The 26,123-nt window shown below is 38.4% G+C and overlaps 1 protein-coding gene across 4 annotated transcripts in view; it reads right to left on the reverse strand.

The window, feature by feature from the left end:
• Positions 1–6,367, reverse strand: part of zeb2b (zinc finger E-box binding homeobox 2b) — a 67,847-nt gene extending 61,480 nt beyond the window's left edge. For 2 of the 4 annotated variants that reach the window (XM_073815316.1, XM_065242921.2), the window contains exons 1-2: positions 6,152–6,366; positions 4,845–5,000 (exon numbers count right to left, since the gene is read on the reverse strand). In XM_073815316.1, the coding sequence (XP_073671417.1) occupies positions 4,845–4,917 (73 nt within the window). In that variant the 5' untranslated portion in view covers positions 4,918–5,000; positions 6,152–6,366. Of the gene's footprint in view, positions 1–4,844; positions 5,001–6,151 lie in introns of those variants that run through there. The other 2 variants (XM_073815315.1, XM_073815317.1) reach the window with 2 other exon arrangements.
• Between the last annotated feature and the right edge of the window lie 19,756 nt (positions 6,368–26,123).

Genomic DNA, 26,123 nt, shown 5'->3' on the forward strand with positions numbered 1-26,123 from the left:
CTAAATGCATGAATTAAAATTGTAGGTGACGTCTTCTAGTTGTCAAATCACAGGAAATGCAAGCCAGTCTCAAAATGCTACAATTACTGTACAAAGAGGGAAATGGGTAACACAGTGCCAAAAGACTGTGACGGCACTACAGTTTTACTACAACCCATCACTAACCACCCACCATCTCACATCAAAACACGCTGGACTTTATACAAACTTCTCGTAAACAACACAAAAAAACATGTTAGATAAACTCTTGAGATGGGAAACACTGGACAGCTGGACACACACACACGCACACACACATGCATGGACACACACACCCACATGCATGCACACACACACACACACACACACATGCATGCACATACGCACAATCTCTTTCCTGTAAAAAGACTTAAACTAACTTAATGTGGGTTACATGCAATAAATTAATCTGTAAAGATCAATTTCACAACGACATAATTTCCTGTAAAGCACACATACAGAGAAAATCTCTTTTAAATCTCAATCGTTCTACTGTAAGTTAGACTACATTGAGGTCTTGTGTTGTTTTAATGATGAAAAAGAGTCGAGGTTCAGAAGAGATGTGTTTAGATGCAAAAGTCTGCAATCAGAACTCGGAAATCAAATATTTCTCATTTAATTCCAGATGTTCTTAAACGTTCTGACCTGTTTTATTTTTTTTAATTTATATTCTTACTGTATAATTGGTGAAATAAATAAAATACAACTATCAACTCCTTCTGGAGGTGTAAAATGCAACCTGTGAACAACCAACGATGTATTCAAACTGTATATTTATATGAAGATGCATCCTCTGGGAATCAAACCTGTCATGCTGGCGTTGCAAGCGTAATGCTTTGGCAGGACTTTACCAGCAGTCTTCACCTCTAACAAAGGACGCTTTTACAAACTAACCCTCTCTCACAAAGGTGTTTGCTGAAGTAAATCGGGATCAATCCCGCAGGCCGATAATCTCTCTGTTCAAAGTTCTGAGTTTGTGGAATTCTCATCACATGATTGTCGTTGGATGTGAAGCAGAAATGCTCGCATTTTGAAAATCTGTCCAAAACGGTCTGAACCATCATCGGGCTAAAATCATCAAGAAAAGAAAATTTGCTGAAAATGCTGAACGGTCAGAAAATGAAATGAAGAAATAATCAGTGAGGTGAGTTATTTACTGTCCGGCTCCGCTGAACTGACAGCATCCGTGAAATGATGTGCACTGAAATTAATGCTGACATCCGTTCAAAATAATTCACAGATTCGGTCGGGTATGCACGTTACTTTCTATAGAGCTTTAGTTTGATTATCCAACCAAGAAAAATCATTTACAAGTGTTTCTATCCTCACACACACATGCCCACACATTAAATTATCTAAACACACACACACACCTGTTTCTAGCATCATAAAGCCGCGTCTCACACACATGATTTTCTCTTAAGTGTGAAAGTGTGCATCCATGAATAGAGCTAACACACCACTGCGTAACACTATCTGTGTGTATGTGTGTGTGCGTCTATATAAGGGCCGTAACCAGGGGACGCCCAACAAACATTCACAAACACCTCAGTTATTTTGCTCTCGACACCCACCCTCCTCGGTCTTTATTCTCTCTTTATTTCTGTCGCTCTACCCCCTTCTCATGCACGCTCTCTAAAGCTGAATGCAAATGTTGTACGCTGGTAAAGAGAGCGAGCGAGCGCGAGGGACTGGGTTGTGATTAAGGAGAAAGGGTCGCGTTCTTTGTTCAGCCCGCGGGGAATGTTTACCGGTGGAGACGCAGTGAATGTGATATGAAAGGCAGTTGGGACAGCGCTGATGTGAGTGAAAGTGAAGTCACACCTAAGGCATTTCCACTGAGCTCTCGGCCTTGTGCGTGCGTGTGTGTGTGTGTGTGTGTGTGTGGGGTGGGGGGGTTCCCTTCCAAATATAAAATATCTTCACATGCAAGAACACAGAAGAAATTACTGCTGGTGTACATTAAATGATATTTGGGATTTAAATAAGGGCAGTTCATTACAAGCCTATGGACATTTTTGGCACAGATTTTGGGGGAAGCGGATTGAAACGTGCGATGGAAATTGGAGTTCTTGCTGTTAATACTGATGATCAAATTATAGTCAGAATAATGAGTAGATAAACCTGCGAGGGGCCAAGTATGTGTGGCAGGTTTTGAATGACAGGTGTTTCTATTCTGCCATGATTTAGGAAAAAAAAATATTCAGAATGCTCCCTTCTGCTTTTAATACGACAGATAAAATGTAAGGATAATTTTTGAAATGCAAATGAATATTCAAAATCATCAGCCTATCCTAGACAAAAAGAATCAGTCCAACACAACATAAAGAGCAAAGCAGATTTCAGAGCCACATCAGAGTCAAAAAATTGCTCGGGAATGCCGCTCGCGAGGAAAACTCTGGTGAGTAGCATTTAACAAACCGCAGGAAAAAAACTGAAGTCTGGAAGCTCAACAGTTTTCTTCCCGTGTAAGAAAGGCGTGCAGGGGACCAGAGGTACATGATCCCTCTCCGTTCACCTTACACACATGTAAATGAAAGACATTACGACTGACAGTCAGCTGTGAGCGGCCCCGCTCCTCCCAAACACAGAGTCAGAGGAGGGGCCGGGCGGCCAGGGAGCCGTGCGCCATAATGGGGGCACAGAAACAGTTTAGACGGGGCGGAATCTGCCATTGTTGGGGATGAAAGAGCAGCCCGAGCTAAAGCATCGCCCCCCTCCTAATTCGGCAAGCGAGGCTCAGCCGCCATAATCAAACAGTGAGATTCTCCTCTCGCCACAGAGGAGCTTTACCCAACCTGAAATGATGTAATCAATCTGGCCGAGCGGGAGCGTAGCACGCTGAATGGAGGGGCGCGTCTTTGTGCTGCAGGAAATGTGTGAAAATATGCATCTCGGGACGACCCGCGGCAGTCATCTGCTTAGGGGGAAGTGGGTCTTCCTGCGGTTTGAGGCCTCTGAAAGACTTCCCCTACATGCAAGACACACGAACACCCGTCTTGACCTCCGCGCATCACATTCAGAACCACAAACGGGTACAGTAAAGTGTTTAAAAACAACAAAAGCAAAGCTGTATCACGTACAGAGTAACCTTTACGGTGTGACAAAACTTTTACACCTGGACACAGCGGCATCCGCCATTGGATTCCAGCTCCTGAACTCTGACCTGCTCTTAACACATGAGATTCCCTATACAGTCTGATCAAACCGGGAGTTTCATCTCTATGTGATACATTGGAAACTGAAGCAATACTGTATGTTTGCAGAGAGAATTGAAATTTATCTTAGTGTTTCAAGCTTTCTTTCCTAGAGAAAACACAGCCGGACACATGCATGTAATCATTTGAATTATTTTGTCAAATTTTTGATTATCATTTTTTATGCTAAACATTTATAGGGTCGATGTAACCAATATGTACATACTTATAATTCTTCCTATTTGTATGTGCTAAATGTTTCCGCCGCACACCTGGACACAGAATCCAGCAGGTGTTTTATAATACAAACACATTTCACTCTCATTTTAAGCTCAAATCTACAGCCATCCAACATCCCTGAATATTTCATCTGTGCCCTCATTTCAGTAAGACTGTCACTTCATAGCAGGACACATTTTTACTGATGCATCTTTCATTTTTTTGTAAGCCAAAACAACACTCTTGTGTGCACGAACAATCATTCCCCCCAAAAAATGAACGCCAATTAGAAGCATTTACTTTATTTTCATGCAAAATAAGCAGGTTGTGTATAAAGCACAAAGGCGCACGCCAGCGAAGTACGCGTATGATTTTTGAATACATTTAATGAAGTGCGTTAATACGCATTATTAGTTTTTACATGCGCAAAAGTCTTATAAACGGATGTGCTGTATAAAAATATTTTTTTAACTTTGGTGCTTAAAGACACTCGTGAGGGTGAAAAGGCTCGTATTGATTTTTACGGATCAATATGAAACATTTCATAAAGGAGAGATGGAGATACATCTGAAGTGATCTGTGTTTACAGCGTTTAATCCCCGTGAAACAGATGCATTAAAACTCACATTTACGCAAATGTGCAGATAACCGAACCAACAAACCCAAACACGAGCGCACGATTCTAATGCAGTCCAGTCTATAAACTCAAATCGTTTGTTGTTTTGCGCTCATACGGCATGTCTAGTTTATGTAATTATAGAATATTTATGCATGTGCAAAACGCCCAAACACCAACTTGGCACGCATTCAACACCAGTGAATAAAATAAGTTGATCCAAACTCAATCTGCTCACCACAAAAGCATTAATGCGTTTTTATCAGACAACATTAGCGTGTTATAGCCAGCTGCACTTGTGTGACATTCACTGCGACTCACGGGGCTCTATACACACCCCACACAAAAACACACGACAAGCACAACACCGCTACAGAGGAGCACTAATTCATGCGTTAAGAATGAATGAAAATAATGCACGGCGGCTGACTATTTTCAAAAGCCCGTCGATGTCTTTGGATTGTCAACAGCTTCCTTAACAAATTAAAACGCGAGTGTAATGAATCCACAGGCATCTAACATAAGCGATAGATCACAGCGCGTGTAACGGTGCGGACGATTTACGCACAAACTTTCATTTCCAAACTCACTGTAACTTGCGCACAAATACAAAAAGAAAAACTCTCCGTGGCCTTTGTATACAACACGCCAGTTTAGTACAAATTATACTTCTGCTCTTTTCTATTATTTACAAGCATACACTAAGTCTGATTAGCCCGGTCTGATCTCACTCTGTCCTGCGTCACGCATCCATTTACGCACCGCACCAGGACACTTTCCCCAGCAGCTCTTACCGTTTTTCCTCCGCGGGTTGGCTTGCTTTCGCCTCTTACACCGGGGGCCATCCGCCATGATCAGCTCCCGCATTGATAAACGTGGATCAGATGGCAGTTTGCATGGACTCAAACCCGAGCGAACACTTGAACAATGCGCAGGGTGAGACGCGTCCTCTGGCAGCCCATCAGCCCGAGCAGAAACACAAGAGAAACACACAGGCACATGGGTGAGTGAATGTGATTGTTCACAGGGTCTGATATCATTCTGGGAGCGCGCAGCCTCTCTCTTGCCATGCATCTGATCACCAGAGACTATCGGACCAGAGTACCGACGGGTGCATTTACTTTAAGGGCGCGTGTGTCCTGTTGCTGTAATCTCTAATATACACAAAAAACTGAATGACGTGAAAAAAAAAATGTGTAGGTCAGTGTCTAGATTTATATTTGAATAGCAATGAAAAAAAAAGTAAGACAATTTTCCTTTTAAAAGCAGCTAGAGTCAGTTTTTCTAACTTATTTTTGGAAACTTCAAATAATGGTACAAGACCATTTTAAAGTAAAGGACTCTGTTTGGGGTTCTGTTCATATTTAAACATAAATATGTAGCATAATACTAAAATATTTTATTATAAACGTATTTATTTCTATGTAAAAAATAAATGTGAAAAATACAGATTTTTGACGTTTTAAGAGATTTAGTTTAAGCTGTTCGATCTGCTTTATGTGCAGGCATGAAACTTTATTTCTGTGGAGAAAACTATATTGAGAATGTTTAAAGGTTTGTTAATTATTTCTAATGATAACAAGATACATGTTTGGATAAATGTGCAGCTTTACTGTATTACAGATATCATCTGTGAATCAAATACACACTCTCATCAGCATGCAGTGAGATCTAATACTGTAAGATATATTTTATTTTTACATCAAAGTATAAAGTGCCGTTACGTATATATTTGTAATTTTATGTCCACTTAAAATTGTAGTCAAAATTGTTCTAGACAGAAATGCCCAATAAAATCTATGCATTTAATTGTACACTCTTCCATATTATTGATCTCACACAGAATAAAATATTAACCTAAAGACAAAAAATGTTTGTAAAATTTCAAATATTAAGCGTGAAGTTATCCTAAAATAAAACGTCAGTTTGAAACAAGTTCACCAAGTGTTTTAGCGCACCTGCACAGGTGAAGGCATAGGTAACTTGACACGCGCGCAGTTGTACCTGTGCTCGAGCATCCTGATTCCAGCACATGTGCTTTATTTCTAATCACGACTATTTCAACAAAAGTATGATATGAAGGTAAAAGAGTGCGTCTTACCGTGTCGTGTCGGCGGCAGGAGTGTGTGTTGTGTGTGTTAGTCTCTGGGTCCAGAATAAAGCCTGAGAAACAGACGCGCGTTATTCCTGACGCGCAGGTTTGCGACTGAATCCTCTCACAGACTCCAGGACTCAAACCTGCGCTCGGACTGACGCGTTTACACGCCTCTAATGACACTTTTTCCTCCTTTTCTTTTCGAGAGAGAGAGAAACACACGCCACCTATCAGCACAGGGAGGGATAATAGATCCACGAGCGCATGTGTGTGTGTCTATTATGACACAGACACACACACACACACACACACACACACCGCAGAGCATCACACACCTTTAAAGCGAAGACCAGAGAAACGTTTGAAGAAAGTTAAACACATTCACTCGATTCTTCTTCAGCTACGACCGCAGATCGACTGAAGCTGAAACAAAAGAGGATGAATTTGCAAGAGAAAAACTGACTTTTATGAAGAAACACATCCTGTCAGGAGAGACGAGGAAAGCGCGTTCGGGTTTCTGCAGGAAGGGACGCGCGCGTGCGTGCGCTCCGGCGTGACAGGTGAGTCTGCAGGTATGCAGGTAAGTTTAAGTAAGGATTGTTATTTTAACAAAAACATTGGAGATCATAAAACAACATTTAAAACAAAGCTATTTCCGTTTCTATTCAAAAATAAAATATTGAAAGTCGGTCATGCGACGCATTGAAGGGCGTGAATGAGCTTCTGTCGTTTGATTCATTTTTTTTCTGTTGTTTTAATGCTTTAGTGCGATGTTTTCTAGTGGTTTATGTGTATAAAATATTTTTTTTCAGCATTTATCTACAGTATAAGACTATTAAGACATCTGATTCATGCATTTATTTATAGATAATCTGACTTTTATAATTTATAGATGATCAGATATGTATCATAAAAATGCTAAAAGCTTTTGATTTTTACATTATACTACAATAATAGCATTACAGCTTGTAAAATACGATTTTAAAATGATTTTTATTGTATAGCCTATTTGATGAAACTATGCGGATAATAGTGCACGATGTGATCTTCATTTATTCACTACAGGGCGAGTGACAAAATAATAATTTTATCACAGTAAACAAGATTCTTGTTGATTTCTGTCTGATTATAAAATTCTGACTCAAAAGTATTTTATTGGTTAAACTGTAACCTGATGTTGTAAGGTTAATTGTAATTTAAATAAATATAATTTTGACTCGTACATAACCAGCTCATATATAAATGTTACAAAAGGAATCACATTTGCTCTTAATTTTTAATTTGAATTTTTTTGTTAGTCAGCCTACATCATTATAGGTGTTGTGAATGAGACAAACCCTGTGTAGGTTCGTGAATCTGTTTTTTTTTTTAAGGGGGGAATCAGACGCCCCCTCTCTGCGCGTGCTCTCCTTACACTCTCTTCTTCATTTCTGACCTGTCACATATTTGTACTGTATTGCATTTTGCTACTGTAAAGCAGTTTTATTAAACAGTTATCATTGCATTGCAACATACAGTGTTACATTTACAAAGTAAGCAATAATATAAATTGTTACTTTATAAAAAGGGGAAGAATAAAATATAATATGTGCTTATGTGTGTGAAATATACAAAAGTAATAGTAATTAAAGGAGCATCAATTTGACCTTTGCTATAAAATGTGTTTAGAAAAAGGTTTAAAAATTAAATAAAAAAATGTAGGCTATAATTAATATATATATATATATATTTTTTTTTTTTAATCCACAGAACAAATGCCATTTTACCGTATAAACTGCTGGGGTCTCTGTCACGTGTGGATCTTAGGCCGAGTTGTAAACCGCTCAACAGTACCGGAGATTCATGCGTGTATGTCATTAGCATAATTATCACATCTTCATGTGTGCCTGTTCATCACCAGCCAAAAAAAGCCCGTCCGGCTCTTCACAGATCCACCTCTGTGCAAATACACCAATGCATGCACACACATTACATGCAGTAGCGATTTCTCATCTGTACTTATTAATTATGCATTTACCCAACAAACCTGTTCAATTCACAGCCAAATGTTAATGTGAATGACAGCTGTACAGAACGAGTGTGTCGCACACACACACACACACACAAACGCACACAGTCTAAAGAAAGAAAGAAAGAAAGAGAACGGATGACGGATTGATGGACAATTAGAGAGCACTGTTACTGGCGAGTGATTTCAAAGTCTCTCAAACATATGAAATGAGGTCTTTTACTGTAGCCGCAGGGCCTGAGCCTCGCCGATGGGCTTCGTTCATCTGTATATAACAGCACGCTGGACTACTCACTGTATGCTTCAAACACATATTGATTTCCACATGTAGCACTTGTTCTGTACAGAGGAAGAACACCAATGATGTGATTATTATCAGACACTCTTCATTTGCACGAGACGACAGCGATTCTGTGTCTGATCCTGTAAAGAGGTCAGGCCTCCAGTGAGGTAAAGGAACAATGGCGCTCCAAACCGGCAGACATATATTTTAAACTATTTTGACGTTGAAAAAGAAATGTTAAACATTCACAATTAATTCTGACATCAGGAAAGTTCACACACACAGAGAGAGAGAGAGGGAGAGAGAGAGAGAGAGAGAAAGGTAAGGTCCGCTTAAATGAAAAACTCTGCCTACAGAAACATGGCTTATTGTTCCTGTGGAATTAATAATTGACGGTTGTTAAATGAATAATTTATCACGAACTGGAATAATCGTTGTATCTCTAATCTCAATGCACATTTGCATATGAATCTTGTAAAAATCTGCTGCTATGTGCTGTATAAACTTTGCAGGAATGTGAAATGTAATTTAAACTATGACGTAAAATGTGACTTTCTTCTTTCAGCATTCAGGCTGCTCGGATGAGAGGCGCTGCACACAGAAATGTGTTTTAAACCACTTACTGTACCGCACAAACATGCTTCATATTTCTGTGTTCAAATCTGTGTATGTTTGCAAAGAGTTTCTCAATGGCATCAGTCAAATCATTCAATAGATATCAGACATTAACAGTTCATAATAAAAGTAATACGTACAGTCTGGGATGCTTATTGGTCAATAATGTTCTCCAATTACTGTGGTGTACGTCACTGCACGGCACCCATAGAGAGCAGTTATAAACCTCTACATCTACTGGTGAAAATATAATTCATAAAAATGAATTAATGATTTGAATGAAACAATGAGGTGTCCATTGTGTAGTAACAGTTTTATAAAGCAATATGGCCCTGGAGTAATCAACACTATTCAGATCTCAGACATGAAATGAGCAAAATGAAAAATATTTATATGCAAACGTGTGATGCAAATAAACACCCATTGCCTTGGCAACAAACCTCACTGTCTGTCTGTCTGTCTGTCTGTCTCATGCGAGCAGGGTTTATAGGGTTGATCTGTGTTTTATCCGGGTGTGTATTAAATTAAAGAAGAAAACATTGTACGCAAAAATGACGGCAACAATTAGCTGCGAATTTAAGCTCTTGAGCGCAACATTTACACTCAAATTTACACATCAGTGTGTTGAATAAAAAATGGAAGCTGCAGGAGATCTCTTTTCTGTGTTTGCTGTATAATTTGTTGAGATTTGAGAAAGAGGACGTATATGTAGAGATGCTCATTAACATGTGAAAAGAAGGCAATCACAGGACACTGCTGAGACTATTGTCCATACTTATCCAGAGAGAGAGAGATAGAGAGAGAGAGAGATTTTACCTATGACTATAAATTGTAACATACTCTAATAAAAGGTTTTTTCATTGCAGGTCAAAGTGGACTTGAAGATGCTTTAGGATTTTTGTTTGATACAGGAAATAAAATTGATGTTTATCAGTAAGAACACTTATATGGGCACAAGCTATGACGAACACACTACTAAACACTGACTCGTATAAATGCGTTTATATGAGATTAGTTGAATTAGGTTGAATTATTGCTTTAGTAGCGCACTTCTAACACTTCTTCTTATGAAAAGCCATATTCTTACTGTACGGCTTTTATAGTTATGACTCTTCACCATCATTACAGGTTCTTTAGATCAGCATTGTGTTTTTATCTTTAAAGCACCCACCGGTGCATAGATTGAAAATGATTGCAACATTGCAATGTTATTTGTTTTCTAAATAGTGAACGGTCTGTGAACAGTAAAATACACAAGGGGAACACTTTTCTTTAGTCAATCAAAAATCTGTCATGGTCAGCATGTCATGTCATTATGGCAGGGTTTGGAAGAGATACCTTTAATGTATCTGTTTATTATATTTACAGCAAAATGCATAAAGAAAAATAAGCAGCTACAAAAAATAATACTACTAATAAAACTACTTAAGAAGCAACATTAGGTAAAAAATAAAGGAGAGATACAGTCAGTGAATACTGAACAATTGGCCTAGATTCATAAAATCTCAACGTTCTGTAAAAGTGACACATTTAACAGACGCTCCCTATCTGTGTTGTGTGTGTGTTGAATCAAATTTTAAAGATGTTTTTAATGCAGAGTGATTGTTTGATTTCTTGCTATATCAGTTTGAATAAAAGAAGTTTCTGTCTGTGAATGTAAGACAGACACATGAGCCCTGTTTGGACGGGATTAGTAGGGTAGACGGCAAACCAGGCTTACTCGCCATACGAACCTTTGCCTACATTTCTGCACAACCTGCTGTAGGTACATCTCGCTGCATATTTCATTTTAAAACTTGCAAAGCAGACACATGCACAAATTAAAGCCTGCTCATCATTGCTAAGTAGATTTGGGGACTTATTTAACCCTGGAGAACCCACGGCCAATCTTAATTGATGCTAAGAAAAGGTTTCTTGGGTTGTCCTGGGTTAAAGTCAAATGTGTGCAAATGCACGGCACATCTGAACTTGAATTAAACACAGCTGACTTAAACATACAGATGTATCTTGATCATTCATTACTGTCCTTTTCGTAACCACTATGTTCCTGTAAACAAGTTCTTGACATACCTCGACCAAACACGATCAATCCTGACAGTAAAAACATCAGACGATTAAATCAGCCACAATCACACAAGCATGAACTGAATTATAATATTAAGGCTCAACATGTAGGATTGCCCGGTGGCCCGGGGCAAGCGTGAAAGACGTTCGGGCCAGTAAAAAGTATTGCACTTGCCCGATTGGGCCGGTGCTTCAGACTCAGTCACTAAAATATATTTTTATTAATGTATATTATTTAACATCTTGGAAGCAGACATTTACTTGGGTAAAACATGACAAAAGAACAACCAATGCAAAATTTTGCACAGTTTGCTGTCAGTTTACAGGTAAAGCAGAAAAGTTGGGAGCCTTTTTTCGTCGGAACATGTCTGTTGTATATGAATACAAATATATTTGACTTTTGAATTATTATTTTTAAATATGTGACACTGTATAAACCGGGCCAGTATAAAAAATATACACCAATAATGTTCAGTAATATGTCTGCTTTTAAAAAACAAGCACCTCCAGTGCCTCTAGTGGACAGAAAACACATTTCAGGTTATGTAGAAATGTAGGCGGAGGTACATAATTCAAATGAGCTGTGCAGGTAGATGGTTATCACAGGAGGATGGTATAAAACATCTCAGAAGCGGGAGATGTAACTCGATTTGGGCACTGCCATCACCTATGTGCGTATTACGTTGCTTCCTAAAATCACAAATGCACAAACAGACCTAATATATGTTTGACTTCAGGTGGTGCCGCAAGGACCAACTTATAATTTTGATTATATAACTGCAGGATGTCCAAAGTCATTATTTTCTCTGCTTTTTTCAAATGGTTTTATTATTTCAATAATTTAGTACTCATTGTAAAAAAAAAACTGAAAACTTTGAATAGCAAATGACCTAATATTAACATACATAATTACAGCTGGTCTACTCGCACAGGATTAGTGTTACCTAAGGTCATTTTTCTGACCTTTTTACAGAATGCATAAGTCAGCGCAATCTTTACTGACATGGTAAGTAATGATTACTGAGATAGCAGATTCAGACGGGACTGAAATCAGTGAGAAGCTCTGGTAATAATTACTTTACCCCATCTCTCCATGTAAGACTAATCCGTCCAAATAGGCCGATACACATACTGTACAGACAATCATGTCAATAATATTGTATGCAAAAATCATGGAAAATAAAACTAAAACTTAAGAGTTGGAGTTGAACAGACTCAAATGTGGACTGACATACAAATAATTAAGTGTTAAGGTCAAACATGAACTTCAGCATCTGTGTTACACCTGTGAACCTGAGATGTCATGTAATCAAATTCGGCCCGTGAAGGTGAGTTAACCTTTATATCTTCCTGTCATCTGAGACACACAACAGCTCAAACTCAACACACTGAATGCGTACACATGCACTCATTAAGTTTAATAAAACTATCAAAAATCTGCATATTATAGAAATCTGTTTTTATGCATTTACATGCAAATCAATAAACCGGATATGCAATTGGAGATTTGTCAGGTTTCTTGCAGGCAGTGACGTCACGGCAAAAAAAAGCAGAAGGCATATCTGTCTTGTATCTCTTCTCATGTTTGCAGAACCTGTAAGTGTAATATGAGCTTTTATTTTTGCAGTTTCTCTTCCAACTGCTTGAGTCGAGCGCAGACTTTTATGCGCTTACTTCATTGTGTGACGCTTATCTTTCACACGTGGAGACATGCACACATGAACAAAACTGTGAGAAAGCGTTTTCATGCAATGCAAAATCGGGGTAATGAGCAAAAAACGACCATCCTGATTTTTGCTTACACCATCTATGGGCTTTCCCCAATAAAAGAAAAAACATTTAACGCGTTTACATGACCTCACATCTTATTCATTTATTAAGCATAATCGCCGTAAGACATTTAAACATTTAAAATATACTTCTTCACATAACAAACATCAGTGATGACCTCAACTATTTAACCCTCACACAAACCTGTTTGTGAGTCCTCTGACAGTCTGACTATATACAGTAAAGTGAAGATAGATTTGATCATGGCATTAAAGGTGAGGTGTGAACAGCTCATTTGATCTTCAGCTTCTGTAAACAAACACAGAGATTCAAGCTCTTCACGCTAAAGAGATTCATGTTATCAGTTCACTGGCTGAAATAAACCTGTACGTGATTTATAAGAGCCGACCCTCATACTGCCGAGTTAAAGCGTGTCTCGGATCGACCTCTGACCTCGTGATTAGATTTCCAGAGGAACACTTTAACCAACAGAGTACTCCGTTACTGCGGCTGTCACATTCAACTAAAGTCGACATTATTAAAGATCCGCTGGCTCTACAGAAGCACTCCTTAAGTGATGTGCATTAGATGCAGAGGCTGAAAGAGCGCAGTTAACACGCCTGTAGCATGAAGGTGCGTGAATATACGCGGCCTCCGATGACCCCCCATCAAACCTCTGAAGCACAAATCTCTCCACTCGTTTTAAACCAGCAGAGGCTGTGATTGGTCATTACACCAATATACCATACAGTAGTACAGACTCACACGCTTCATCTGACGTGCACACGCTCACGGTTTATTCAGGCAGCTGACGATGGACTTGAATGTGAAGTGTGTCATTGTTCTGATTATAAAAACACTTTTTCATCTGCCAACAGTACATAAATATATACATTTTCTGTCATAATGTGTGTTCCCTGGGAATCAAACCCATGACCTTTGCACTTCTAACGCAATGTTCTAGCAGTTACACAACTTTATTTAAGTTTAATGTTCAGAGTAACTGTGAAGGTTTTCGACACACTGATTTTATGCACATTTTATCGCATAAGAAACGAGTGTGGAAACGCCAAATCTTGAATAAAACTCCCTTAAAGGGACAGTAAAATATTTTATTTATCAAAATCAATGTCTTTATTCATAAATATGTCCTCATTGGTGTCAAATGACCTCTGCCAATCATCTGACTTTTCTTTGTAAGCTTAAAATTTCTTCTCTTTACTTACATTGAACGAGTAAGTCCAAGGAGGCTTCCATGTCGTTCCACCATGCGGATAAAATATAATAACAGAGAGGGACAAAAAGCACTAGCCTACCAACGCGTTTCCACAATGCGTTTTCATATGAACAAGCTGAAACGGAAAAGGAGATCAGTGAGTACATAACGGCTACCGTAGTTGCAACCTGCATTTGGAAAAGCGAGGCGCTAGAGAGCACTGTTCGTTTGGATGCAAAATACAATTTCACCACTAGATGGGGGAAAATCCTACTTGATGTCCCTTTAATTCGCAAAAAAGTGTTTCTGTACGTTTGAGGATTTTTTTGACTTAAGAGTAAATGCGAATAATGGGAGATGGAAACATATTTTCCATATAAATTCTGACGTAGTGAACATTACGGTACATTCACATGGGGCGTAAGTGTTAACGCTTCTTATTTACTTTGAATGGGTGACGTCATGCGTTGCCGAACTGAATTGTGGACATTGCGTCACTGCTGTTGCTCGATGCAGAAGTTGGACATTTCTCAATTTTTCAAGCACCAACACGTGCATCAGCCAATAAGATCACCTTATGCAAATAACCTAGTGTGAGCCAGCCAATTACGTTTATGGAGACCAGAGCAAGTTTTGCGGCCACTGTGATTGGCTGTTGGCCACGCTTCAGCGTTAACGTTTCCGTCCCGTGTGAATGTACAGTTAAACCAGGGACTGACTCAAGATGTATCAGCTGTCATTATCTTTACCATATATGAGTCTCAACGTCATCGTCTGCTAGTAAAATTCAGCATTTCTTCTTCTGTGCGCATTTAGTTTGGCATAAAAAACTGCACTGCTAGTAAATTTGTCAAATCATAACTAAATGCAGTCCTGTCTTTATTTTCTAAGCGTGCCTTGTTTTATTTACTGTTGGTTATTAGGTTACCAATTCCACTGTCAATTCAATTCAATTCAATTCAATTTTATTAATATAGTGCTTTTCACAATAGTTAATTGTTTCAAAGCAGCTTTACATTAATAGAAGCAGTGAAAAGCACAGAAATAGCACAACAAAATACACGATAGCATAAGCAGTTAAATTTTCTGCGACTATGACTCAACATTATAAGCAAGCGTATTACTAATGTAACGTCTAGAAGAGGAAGCTAAGTTAAGCCCAAGAAGGCTGCCTCCCCGGGGTAAAAAACCCCAGAAGAAAAAAACCCTTGGGAGATATAATATATATATACACATGTAAATGGATACGGAGATTAAGCGGAGATTATCATTCGCTGTCATTCGCTCTAACAACTTGATGCACATAATTCACATTTGTTTGTTTTTCTTTTTTTGTGAATTTTGAAAAGATTCACTTCAGGTTTGGACGGAAACCCCACTATTACTGAACTTTCAAACCTGATCTGTCAATTTCCAACTCAACCAATATGGTAAATATGTCGGTCTAATGGAGGAGTGACTGAAAGCCATTAATCGTGCTTGTCACTTTTAATTGTGCACATTTCTGAGGACAGGGATGCTGTCACCTCATTACAATTAAGATTTTGGTCTGGCAGATCACATTTAGAGAACATCAGAAATTTGGATCTTTTGACTTGGCCTGGTAATCAACCACCCAAGATCAACCATTCTCGCAACCATTTATCAACCTATTAAAAGCCACAGAGAAGACAAAGAACAGCATCTGTACTGTAGATAGTAAAGTATTTTCTTTCAAGGGAGGCACAAGTGTGCTTTAGTGAAGGTCGTGTTAATAAGGTCATCTATTGTCAGACAGAAGAGTCGCACAGGAGTTTTGCGTGTGGGGTATTTAGGACTGTTAGGGGCATGAGGACGTGCGACAGCCCTGTGGTTCTGTTGGACTCATGAGGGGTTCTGAGCTTTATGTTGAGTTACAGCTGTGGGTCACAGATAACCTCAGTACCTTCAAACACAAGCAGGATAAAAGAACGACATTCCCTAAAACACAGCACAGACCGGAGCGTGAGCAGAGGGAAAACGCACTCTCATTTAAAGTTTGATTGTTCCCCAAACCATTCACTGAATTAAAACTGCAACTAAACATCTTGTTATAAAAGTACAAGACCGTGTATTACAATTCTAACACCATTGGAAATGAAATTGTCAATCATACAAATCATAAGTGGACCTTGGGGACTTAAAGTCAAAAATGTTTTCTTTTCCACAAATCATCTAAAAACAAGAATACGCACACACAGCACACATCTCCTGTAGACTTTGTGTGATGTAAGGTTGGAAAAGTGTGTAAATGTGCAGAGAAGTGTGTCGGTGGTCTCGGTCAGCCCTCATAAAACATCGTTTCACAAATCACCTCTGAATTACTGCCCGCTGAACTCTCGGCAGGAGCAGACGACTGCGTTCAAACAGTCCGAAGCTTATTTTAGACACGAGGGTCGAGCCGCCCAGGTTTGGACTCTAATTAGAAACATCGGTGCAGAACATTTACAGACGGCAGTAAAGTCAATTCCCCAGAGCAGAATTACTCCTGAACGCATACATCACCTGCCCTCCTGCCCCGGAGACCACGCTAAAACCATCAACCACTTTGTGTCGGGACCTCCAAATCATGGAAAAAATTCATTATTTGCTCTTAACGTCCTTCAGCAACACACATAACAACTGATGCAGTGTGACACAAGATCACTCTTTATAACCTTTAGCTCTTCATTCAATGATATTTTATAACTTCTAAAGAAATAATGCATGATTTGTATTTTGTATGTCTTTAACTTATATTATATTATATTTTGACAATATCTCTATTCGTTTTTAATGTAGAAAACTTTTTTGTCAGAAAGTCATGATGGTGAGAAACATTTTTATTTCGTTTTTTTTTTAATACTTTTTTATTAAAAATAAAAACAGAACAGACAAACAATGACATACGCAGTCTCGTAAATAGTTGAAGCAAATAAGGAATGAATAAATTAATATGAAAAAAAATCCCTTTCATACAGTGCATGGAGATATTGTAAGATGTACAATAAAGGCACAATGTTTTACAAAGGTGTATGATTTGGGGTTTTGTCAGGCTCGTGGACCTCTGTTAGTTGGTTAGTTTATCCAAATGGTCAATAAAAAGCTCCAGGTAATTGAACATTTCTATATGGATTTGGTTCTCAACAATCTGAGTCTTTCCATTTGTACAACAGAGATGGTGTCTGCTATCCACATCGGGAAGGCGGGAGGTAAGGATGATTTCCAGTTCTTTAACACAAGTCGCTTGGCCACGACCTTGCCCACGTTTAATGATTGTTAAAGCCTCACTGGGGAGAGGTAGTATATTCTGAAAATCCAAAGACAGCTTGACAATACAAACATGTGACCTCTGACCTTGAGGCATTATCCCAGACAGTTACTACAGGACTGTAAAAATAGGTGGATCGACTTAAAATGTTTCCTTGTTGCCTTAAATTTTTAAGTTAATTCAATTAAAACAAATATTAAATGACAAAACTTTTTTAAGTTAAAACCCCTTAGCATTAGGGATGGGCACAAGTACTCAATTGCTCGATTACTTGAACGTGGCATCGATGATCGATCACGGAAACGATTATAATGTCGGTTTATTAATTAATTTATTTATTTATTTGTGGTTATTGCGGCTTTTGGAATGTCATGGTTAGCATTACAAGCGCCTGTGGTAGTAAAGAGTGGGCGCATGTTTGACGTTGTGTTGAGGTACGCAGACCGGCGTATGACATCAGTAATGTTGCCATGCATGATTAAAAAACAAACAGATAAATTCCGCTCACCCGCACCGCTGCAACCCACCACTCCACACAATGCTGTGAAGCCTAAACTGAGGCACTATGGTTTAAAAGGATGCTGTGAGTTTGGGATTCACTTCGGTAGGACAAAATACAGTCAGTCAGATGCAAAAAGTACAGCGCTGTCACAAGTTCCCTCATATCATCTCATGTTTAAACATCAAATGTCAAGAGATACCAGAGAGCCATACAAGCATTAACATTACATCCTGACTGAGAACAGGTGAGAGGACGACACGACACAGCTAATCCCTAAAATGACAGCAAAAGCTGCTTAATGTTATCACGCTTGTGCTTTGACTGGACGTGTTTTAAAGCGCGCTGTTATGGTGCACATCAACAACAGAAGTTAAACTTTTTCTCAAGTACATAACTTAGTTTAAGTCTTGCATTTTGAGCAGATATATGCACGTTGTGTAATAAATTTACGTTGTATATAAGACTTAAAGGGATAGTTGGGCCAAAAATGATATTAAACCCATGATTTACTCACCCCCAAGCTGTCCGAGTTGCATATGTCCATCGTTTTTCAGATAAACACATTTTCGGATATTTTAGAAAATGTTTTAGATCTTTCAGTTGATTAAATGTAATGTTACGGGGTCCACCCATAGTCCACGACCTTCAAGTCCAAAAAAAGTGCGTCCATCTTTCACAAAATAAATCCAAACGGCTCCAGGATGATAAACAAAGGTCTTCTGAGGGTAATCTGCGCGGTGTTGTTGTAGAAATATCCATATTTAAAACTTTATTAACGTAAATAAATACCTTCCGGTAGCGCCGCCATCTTAGTCGCGTCCGCATTCAGGATGAGCGCTTACGCAGCCTACGGAGGCTACTCTGCTGCTGCTCTGTGCCCCCGCCCTCCGAATTTGTCATACGTCACTTAGAAAAGTGCTTACACTACGCTAATACTCTCTCCTGAGTCTAAGATGGCATATTAAAAATAAAGTTTTAAATATGGATATTTCTACAACAACACCGCGCGGATTACCCTCAGAAGACCTTTGTTTATCATCCTGGAGCCGTTTGGATTTAATTTGTGAAAGATGGACGCACTTTTTTTGGACTTGAAGGTCGTGGACTATGGGTGGACCCCGTAACATTACATTTAATCAACTGAAAGATCTAAAACATTTTCTAAAATATCCGAAAATGTGTTTGTCTGAAAAACGATGGACATATGCAACTCGGACAGCTTGGGGGTGAGTAAATCATGGGTTTAATATCGTTTTTGGCCAAACTATCCCTTTAATATTATGTAGAGTGTGTCACATAGAAAGTGCATCAGTTTGTGTTTATTAACTAATATGTTTAAATTGAATTAACTTTCAAATTTAAGGCAACTTATTTTTTTCAAGCGGAACCAACAAATCTTTATTTACAGTGAGTAAGGGGGAGATTTCTGTAGTTTTAGCTCCAGTAATATTTGTTTTATTAAAAATGAATATTTAAATATTTACTGAAAGTTACACTTCATTTCAATAGTTCACTAATTCTAATTAATTTAAATGCATGTCAACTAACTCTCAATTGAGTATTAGTATATGGGAAGAATTAGCAAAGGGTATTAAAATAAAGGATTTCCTCAGATTCCAATATTTCATAACCGTAAAAGGTCTGTTCAGAGGATTGAGTACTTATATTAACTGACCCCACAACTGACCCTTGATCTGTAGATCTGTCAGTGTTTCTACAACTGTAAACCGTCATCCAGTTTAACTCCTACCTACACACAAACTCTTTCCAGAAATACCACAACATTCAGATCTGCCTACCTACACAAACTTTTCTCTAGCGCTGAAGTGAGCGTTTGTGTGAGCCGATCAGTCAGAATAAAGCGCTCACTTTTTCTCCACCTTGAAACACGTCTTTTAAACGGTTGCATAATGTGAGAGGAGGGATTTTATAAATATCTTTGGAGCATCAGTGTTGAGCGCTGTGAAAGCGTGCCGGAGTTAACCGGCTCTCATGTTCCCGTGCCTTTGAAATGCAGATTATGAGTCTATCAACTGTCACCTGTGCGGAGCGAAGCGCCGGGGAGAAGCAGGTTAGATAGCTATCGTCGCTCTGCTAAATTGCTCCTGATGTCTGGATCGTTCTGTAACGCCGGTTTGATGTCTTTATCCTCGAGTCAGACGTCTGAGGTACGTTCACCTTAGAAAAGAATCAATTTTAAGGACAAAACATCAATCCGACACACTCTCTGCTTTTTTCTTCAGCGATGATTCGGGTTTTATCCAAATGCGATTATGTAAGAGTGAGCGTGTGACGGTACGGGAGAGAGAGAGAGAAAGAGCAGATTCAGATAAAGTCTCTATTTTCACCTGAGACTCACCGTATGAAAGCAGAATCGTTCCCTTCGGCCGCTCTTCACATTCACTGTTTTATTCAACACATCATTGAAGCGTGTGAGAATTCTGCTCTCAAATTTGATCGAGTTAACAAAGGTTAAGCAGTGAATTAAATACCGAAATCCCACAGCAGTAGACATTTAACGAATACCTGTGAGACGCGTTTACACCTGCCATCGGCACTGTCGGCTCCATGAACCAAAAATCTACAACTCAGAAACTCAGCAGGGGTTTTCATACTGTTGGTCGTACGGTGGGTCACTTAACTGTTACGGTCAATTACACAAATAAATTAAGTTTGGTTTAATTAATAACTGGGAATGACAGTGATTTTGACATGATATAACTTATACACTAGCAAGAAAAAGTTTGTGAACCCATAGGACTTAACTGGTTTTGTACAGTGATTTGCCATAAAATGTGATTTGATCCTCATCTAGGTCACAATAATAGACAAACCCAATGTGCATGAGCTGACAACACATAAATAATTCTAGAAAACACACATTTGCTGAAGGAAAATGTAAGTGAACCCTTGGATTTAATCGCTTGTTGAACCTCATTTGGCAGCATTGACTTCAAGCAAACACTTTCAGTAGATCTGAATCAGACATGCACATTGTTCAGAAGGAATTTTTACCCATTCCTCTTTACAAAACCGCTTCAACTCAGACACATTTGTAGGATGTCTGGTGTGAACCGCTCTCTTGAGGTCATTTCTATGAGGTTAAGGTCTGGGCTTTGACTAGGCCACTGTGGTGGATTTACTTCAATGCTTAAGGTCATTGTCCTGCTGCATCAACTAACTTCTACTGAGCCTCAACTGGTGGACAGCCATCTTGACATTGTCCTGTAGGAGATTTTGTTAAACTTTGGAATTCATTTTCCCCTTGATGATGGTAAGTGGTCCAGGGTCTGAGGCAGCAAAGCAAGCCCAAATCATGATGTTCCCTCCACCATACTTCACTGTTGGGATGATGTTTTTAATGTTGGTAAGCTGTGCCCTTTCTGCCCCAAAGTATTTTTCCTGAACAATTAAACCTTTGTTTCATCAGTCCATAAAATATTTTCCCGGTAGCAGTGGGGATTGCCAATGTGCTCTTTAGACTCACAACAATGTTTTTCGGCATAGCAACAGCCTCCTCTGTGGTGTTTTCAGCAATAGACACCATGCCTTTTTAAAGTAGGGGTGCACTGAAAATGGCATTATCGGTTTTTGGGCCAAAATAAAAAAACTGAGATGAATGTCACCCCCCAATCCTTGAGAAGGCACTTAGGTTCCCCCCTCCATACTCCCCCAGACACACACACATACTTTAATTGATATGAGCCCGGGCACGCTAGTGTCATTAGGGTGCTATTGTTTTAAACAAAGCAGTAAGTAAAGCACTCTCTAAATACTGAAACTCATCTAAGGTTAAGTCTGTGTTTTTATTGGGAGTCATTTGGTACGCAATGACACACAGCCCTCTCACATGCCTATCATATTGCTTAGTTGATCTGTCGCTTGTGCAGCTCAGACATTCACGTAACCCTGTTGTGCACACCACAGACTGCACACAGGTATTTATTTATCTGCCCCAGACAGTGAGAGACCAATCAGTGCAGCATCTCATGTTCTTAATGAGAAGAGCAACCATCTTTCCAGTCGAAAAGCTAAGAAATTCTGCATTGTGCCTTAGGAGTCATTTTGGCTGTGCATCACTTCTAGGAAGGGAGGGCATCTAGAGTTTTAAATAGGTCTCCATTTATAGACAATTTGTCGAACTGTTGACTGATGGATGACAATTTTTTGGGGGATTGTTTTGTATCCCTTTTCAGCCATTTGGAGTGCAACAACTCGTGATCACATATCTTTAGAGAGGTGTGGTTCATAAGATCTGATGCTTCTTAAGGACAGCAATCTTAAAATGTTTGCGTGTCTTTGAATAAATCAAAGTTGCACTAAAACACACAGATAAACTCATTTTATTAATTGGACTTCAGTTTGCCAGCTTCTGACAAGAATGAGCTTTCATTAAAGTAATTAGTCTATGGATTCACTTACATTTTCCTCCAGCACTGGGTGTTTTCAAAAAAGACACAAGAAACTAGATTTATTTGTGTGTTGTCAGCTTATACACATTGTGTTTGCCTCTTGTTGTGACCTAGATGAGGTTTAAATCACATTTTATGGCAATTCCCTGTAGAAACACAGTTTATTCCTAGGGGTTCACATGCTTTTTCCTGCCACTGTAAGTAGTGTTGGGTACGTTACTAAAAAAGTATTTTTATTACTTGTTACTAATTACATCTACAATCTACATCTACATGTAATTAGATTACTGTACGCATTACTCTCTCCAAAAAGTATTTAATGATTATTACTTATCACTTTTCTAAATCCTATTTAGTAAATGATACAAAGATAAACTTGAAACAGCTCAAATAAATCATATAAAAATACATCAATTATTCTGCTCACACTTTTTAAGGTCAATTCTCAATATTATCAACTAACTAATTTATTAATACTTGGTAAAGTAGTGGGGTTAAGTTTAAGTATTGGTAGGATTAAGGATGTAGAATAGGGTGTTGCAGAATCAGGCATTAATATGTGCTTTAAGTACTTATAAACAGCCAATATCTCAGTAATGTCATAATGCTAAGAACCAACCGGTTAATAGTGAGAATTGTAAACTACACTGGAGTGTTATTTTAACCTTAGACTGTTGATGTTAAAACAACTATTGCATTATATATCATTAATCTACAGTCCATACACAGCATTTACTTCAATTGGATAAATGTGTTTGCTGGATGAGGGTCAGGTGATAATGTTCTGGAATGTATGGTGGGGGGTATAGGTGATATTAGCATTATAAATAGAGGACAGTAAGCTTGCCAAGACAGTATTGTGTGAATTCTGTGAAATTGGTAAATCATTTGAAATGTGTAAGTGTGATTGAAATTGATTTGCATCAAGATTAATAAGCATGGAAATAATCAGTGTGTTTTTATTTCAGAGTTCTACCAGACAGGACTGTCTTATCTACAATGCATATGATGTCATTTATATCATCTAAATTTGGAAAAAGTGACTTTGAGATGGGACTCTGATATAACTGATGAGGAGGATTGTGATGATGCCTCTCAACTATAAAAGAGAAATTAAAAACTTTATGTCTGCCTATATGATGAATATGTTGACATGACGGCAACACATTCAAGACATTCAAGAACACAGACCGTGCCCCATGAAAAAAAGGATTTTATCAGTCTCAATGCTGATATTTCTGTAATTGCCATCAATAAGATTGATGCCATCTCCCTCCATATACCACTGGAGTACCTGAAGACATGATCACGGCTCTGACAGAAAACACCAATGTGTACGGTTTCCAAAAGAGATGAGTTTTCATAAACAACAAAACAGGACTACTATCATTGAACATGTCTTTAAACACAGCTAAACACAGTAAATACCAGATTTCTTTCAGTTTATCTGTGTAAATACAAACTAAGCATATTTTTATAATAAATGAATTTTCATAAAAACATGGTTTGTCTGGTTATTATGTATTGTGTGATTATGTACAGTATATTGATATAGGATACTATTATTGGGGTACATAAGCAGTATACCCTGCAGAGTAACTCTTAGATGTTATTAACATTTGTTCAGACAGTGAGTGAAATCACAGCAATTCTGCTACACCAAAGGTATTACAACATTTCCATAAAAACTTACCAAAATGTAAAAAATTTAAAAACCCATTTATTTTTAAATTAGAGGACTCCTACAGCAACATACAAAAGGTTACATATTTTTTTCAAAGTTTTTTTATATTTGAGTCTTACAGGGTTAACTGTCATTAAATTACTGAGTAATCCCTTACTTTACTGTTTCAAAGGAAAAGTTTATTAAATTACAGTAACTAATTACTTGGTAACTAGTAACACCCGACACTGCATATAAGTCTTTTTAATACTGCAATTAAAAACGTACATTTCATTAATAAAAAATACTCAATTATAAAAGAGATAAAATTGTGTTTTCCTCACATTTACATAAAAAATATGTTGGTGGGTCCCAGGATAGACTTTACCTATCTGAGTGGGTCGTTTGGCAACCTCTGGGTTACAGGAACAGTGCCAGTATAAAACTGATACAATGTAGCAAACCTTCAACACCGAATTCTAACTAAAGATACAATGTAGACACGACCTCATGCCTCTAGTGAAACGTCTGGCTTCACGGATGTGCATAAAACATCTGATGTTCAGATTCCTTCATCAATCCAACTAAAGCAAGACCTGACCAATCCAAACTCCTCAGGCTCTTCAAACACACACACAAACCTCTGTGACCTCTTCATTCAGACACACTACCTGCACACACACACACACACACACACACACACACACACACACACACAAACACACAAACAAGCACTGAAGTACCTGCTTGTCTGGGACTGAAGCCAGAACTGTGTTCCCAGAATTCTCTTCCCTCGCTCTGGCACACGAGTCGTAAAGCTGTCAGCTCTCTTGTAGGTCACTCACCTCTGCTATTGTTACATGGAGGAACAAGCCACCTTCACACACAACCACACAGAGCTACACACACACACACACATGTGCACGTGCACACACACACAAACACAGATCTACACACTCAAAACACGCACGCATGCATGCACACACAGATGTCTGTTAACACCATGTTTTACTATTAGAATAACTGTACCTGTGCTATACGCAGAAACTGTTTAATTTTTTTAGACATCATTGATTGTGTTCTCTTAACTACACAAAAACCACAGAAAGAAGAAACGTACACTTTAACGTAATTAAATGTTTACACTCTGTACAGATGTGTAATATCAGCACACACACACATACACACAATGCTCTTCCTGTTTAACCCGTTTAATCCCAAATTTTTTCTTGGAATTTGAATACATGCAATTTACTCCTTAGACCTCCCTAACACACAAACTTTATGCCTTTTTTGATTTTATGTTGGTTAAGTTAGTGAAATATTAGGTTTTATACCCGGTCACAAAAGTGACCGGTGGGAAACATCATAACCGGACTTCATTAAAATTCAATTAGACATATTTACATTAGAAACAGTGTGTTATACTACCGGTCACAATTGTGACCGTTAAAAAAATTATCAAAATATATCTGTAAGTGACCCCACGTATAAAATTGATAGTTCTATTTGTTAATTAAGATGTTTTAACTCTTTTTGTAGTAGTCTGAGGTAGACATCTTCTTCTAGATGTGCAAGCAAGAAGTAAACTGATCTGGTCATGTGACCTTTCACCCTAGTCACATGACATTGATACATTTTAATCAAGACAATCTATTTTTTCATTTAAAAGTTTAATTTCTTGCCCAGAGCCAACATCAACACTTTTAGAGCTTTCAGAAAGAAGAAAAAAAACACGGTCACAAATGTGACCGGTGGGATTAAACGGGTTAATTGCTGTGTTATTATAATACTGGCATTACTATGAAACCAATGTGATTTCTTGGAGTCTAATGCAGGTGCTAATGCACACGAGAGGCTTATGTTATGAAATATTATTACGCTCTATTTAAACATCCTGTAGATGTTGTATTTCTCCCCTGATTCGTGCGCTCTCAGGTTTTACGAGTGGCCGGCGGTGAAGCGTGTCTTATAGTGTTATTCAAGACTTGGCTTGGAGACTGTGATAAAACACAACACTATACTCCCTCTGCTCTCATTCACAGATCAGACAAAAACACACACATTCATTTCTGTGGAGTGTAACATGTCAGATTCTCTCCAAACTAAATGAGCTGAAGTTTCAGATGTCTGACGATGAGCGTAAGGTCTCATCCACTGTGATTCTCAAACACTAA

The sequence above is a fragment of the Paramisgurnus dabryanus genome, chromosome 7, assembly GCF_030506205.2.
Source record: "Paramisgurnus dabryanus chromosome 7, PD_genome_1.1, whole genome shotgun sequence".
Lineage (NCBI taxonomy): Eukaryota > Metazoa > Chordata > Actinopteri > Cypriniformes > Cobitidae > Paramisgurnus > Paramisgurnus dabryanus.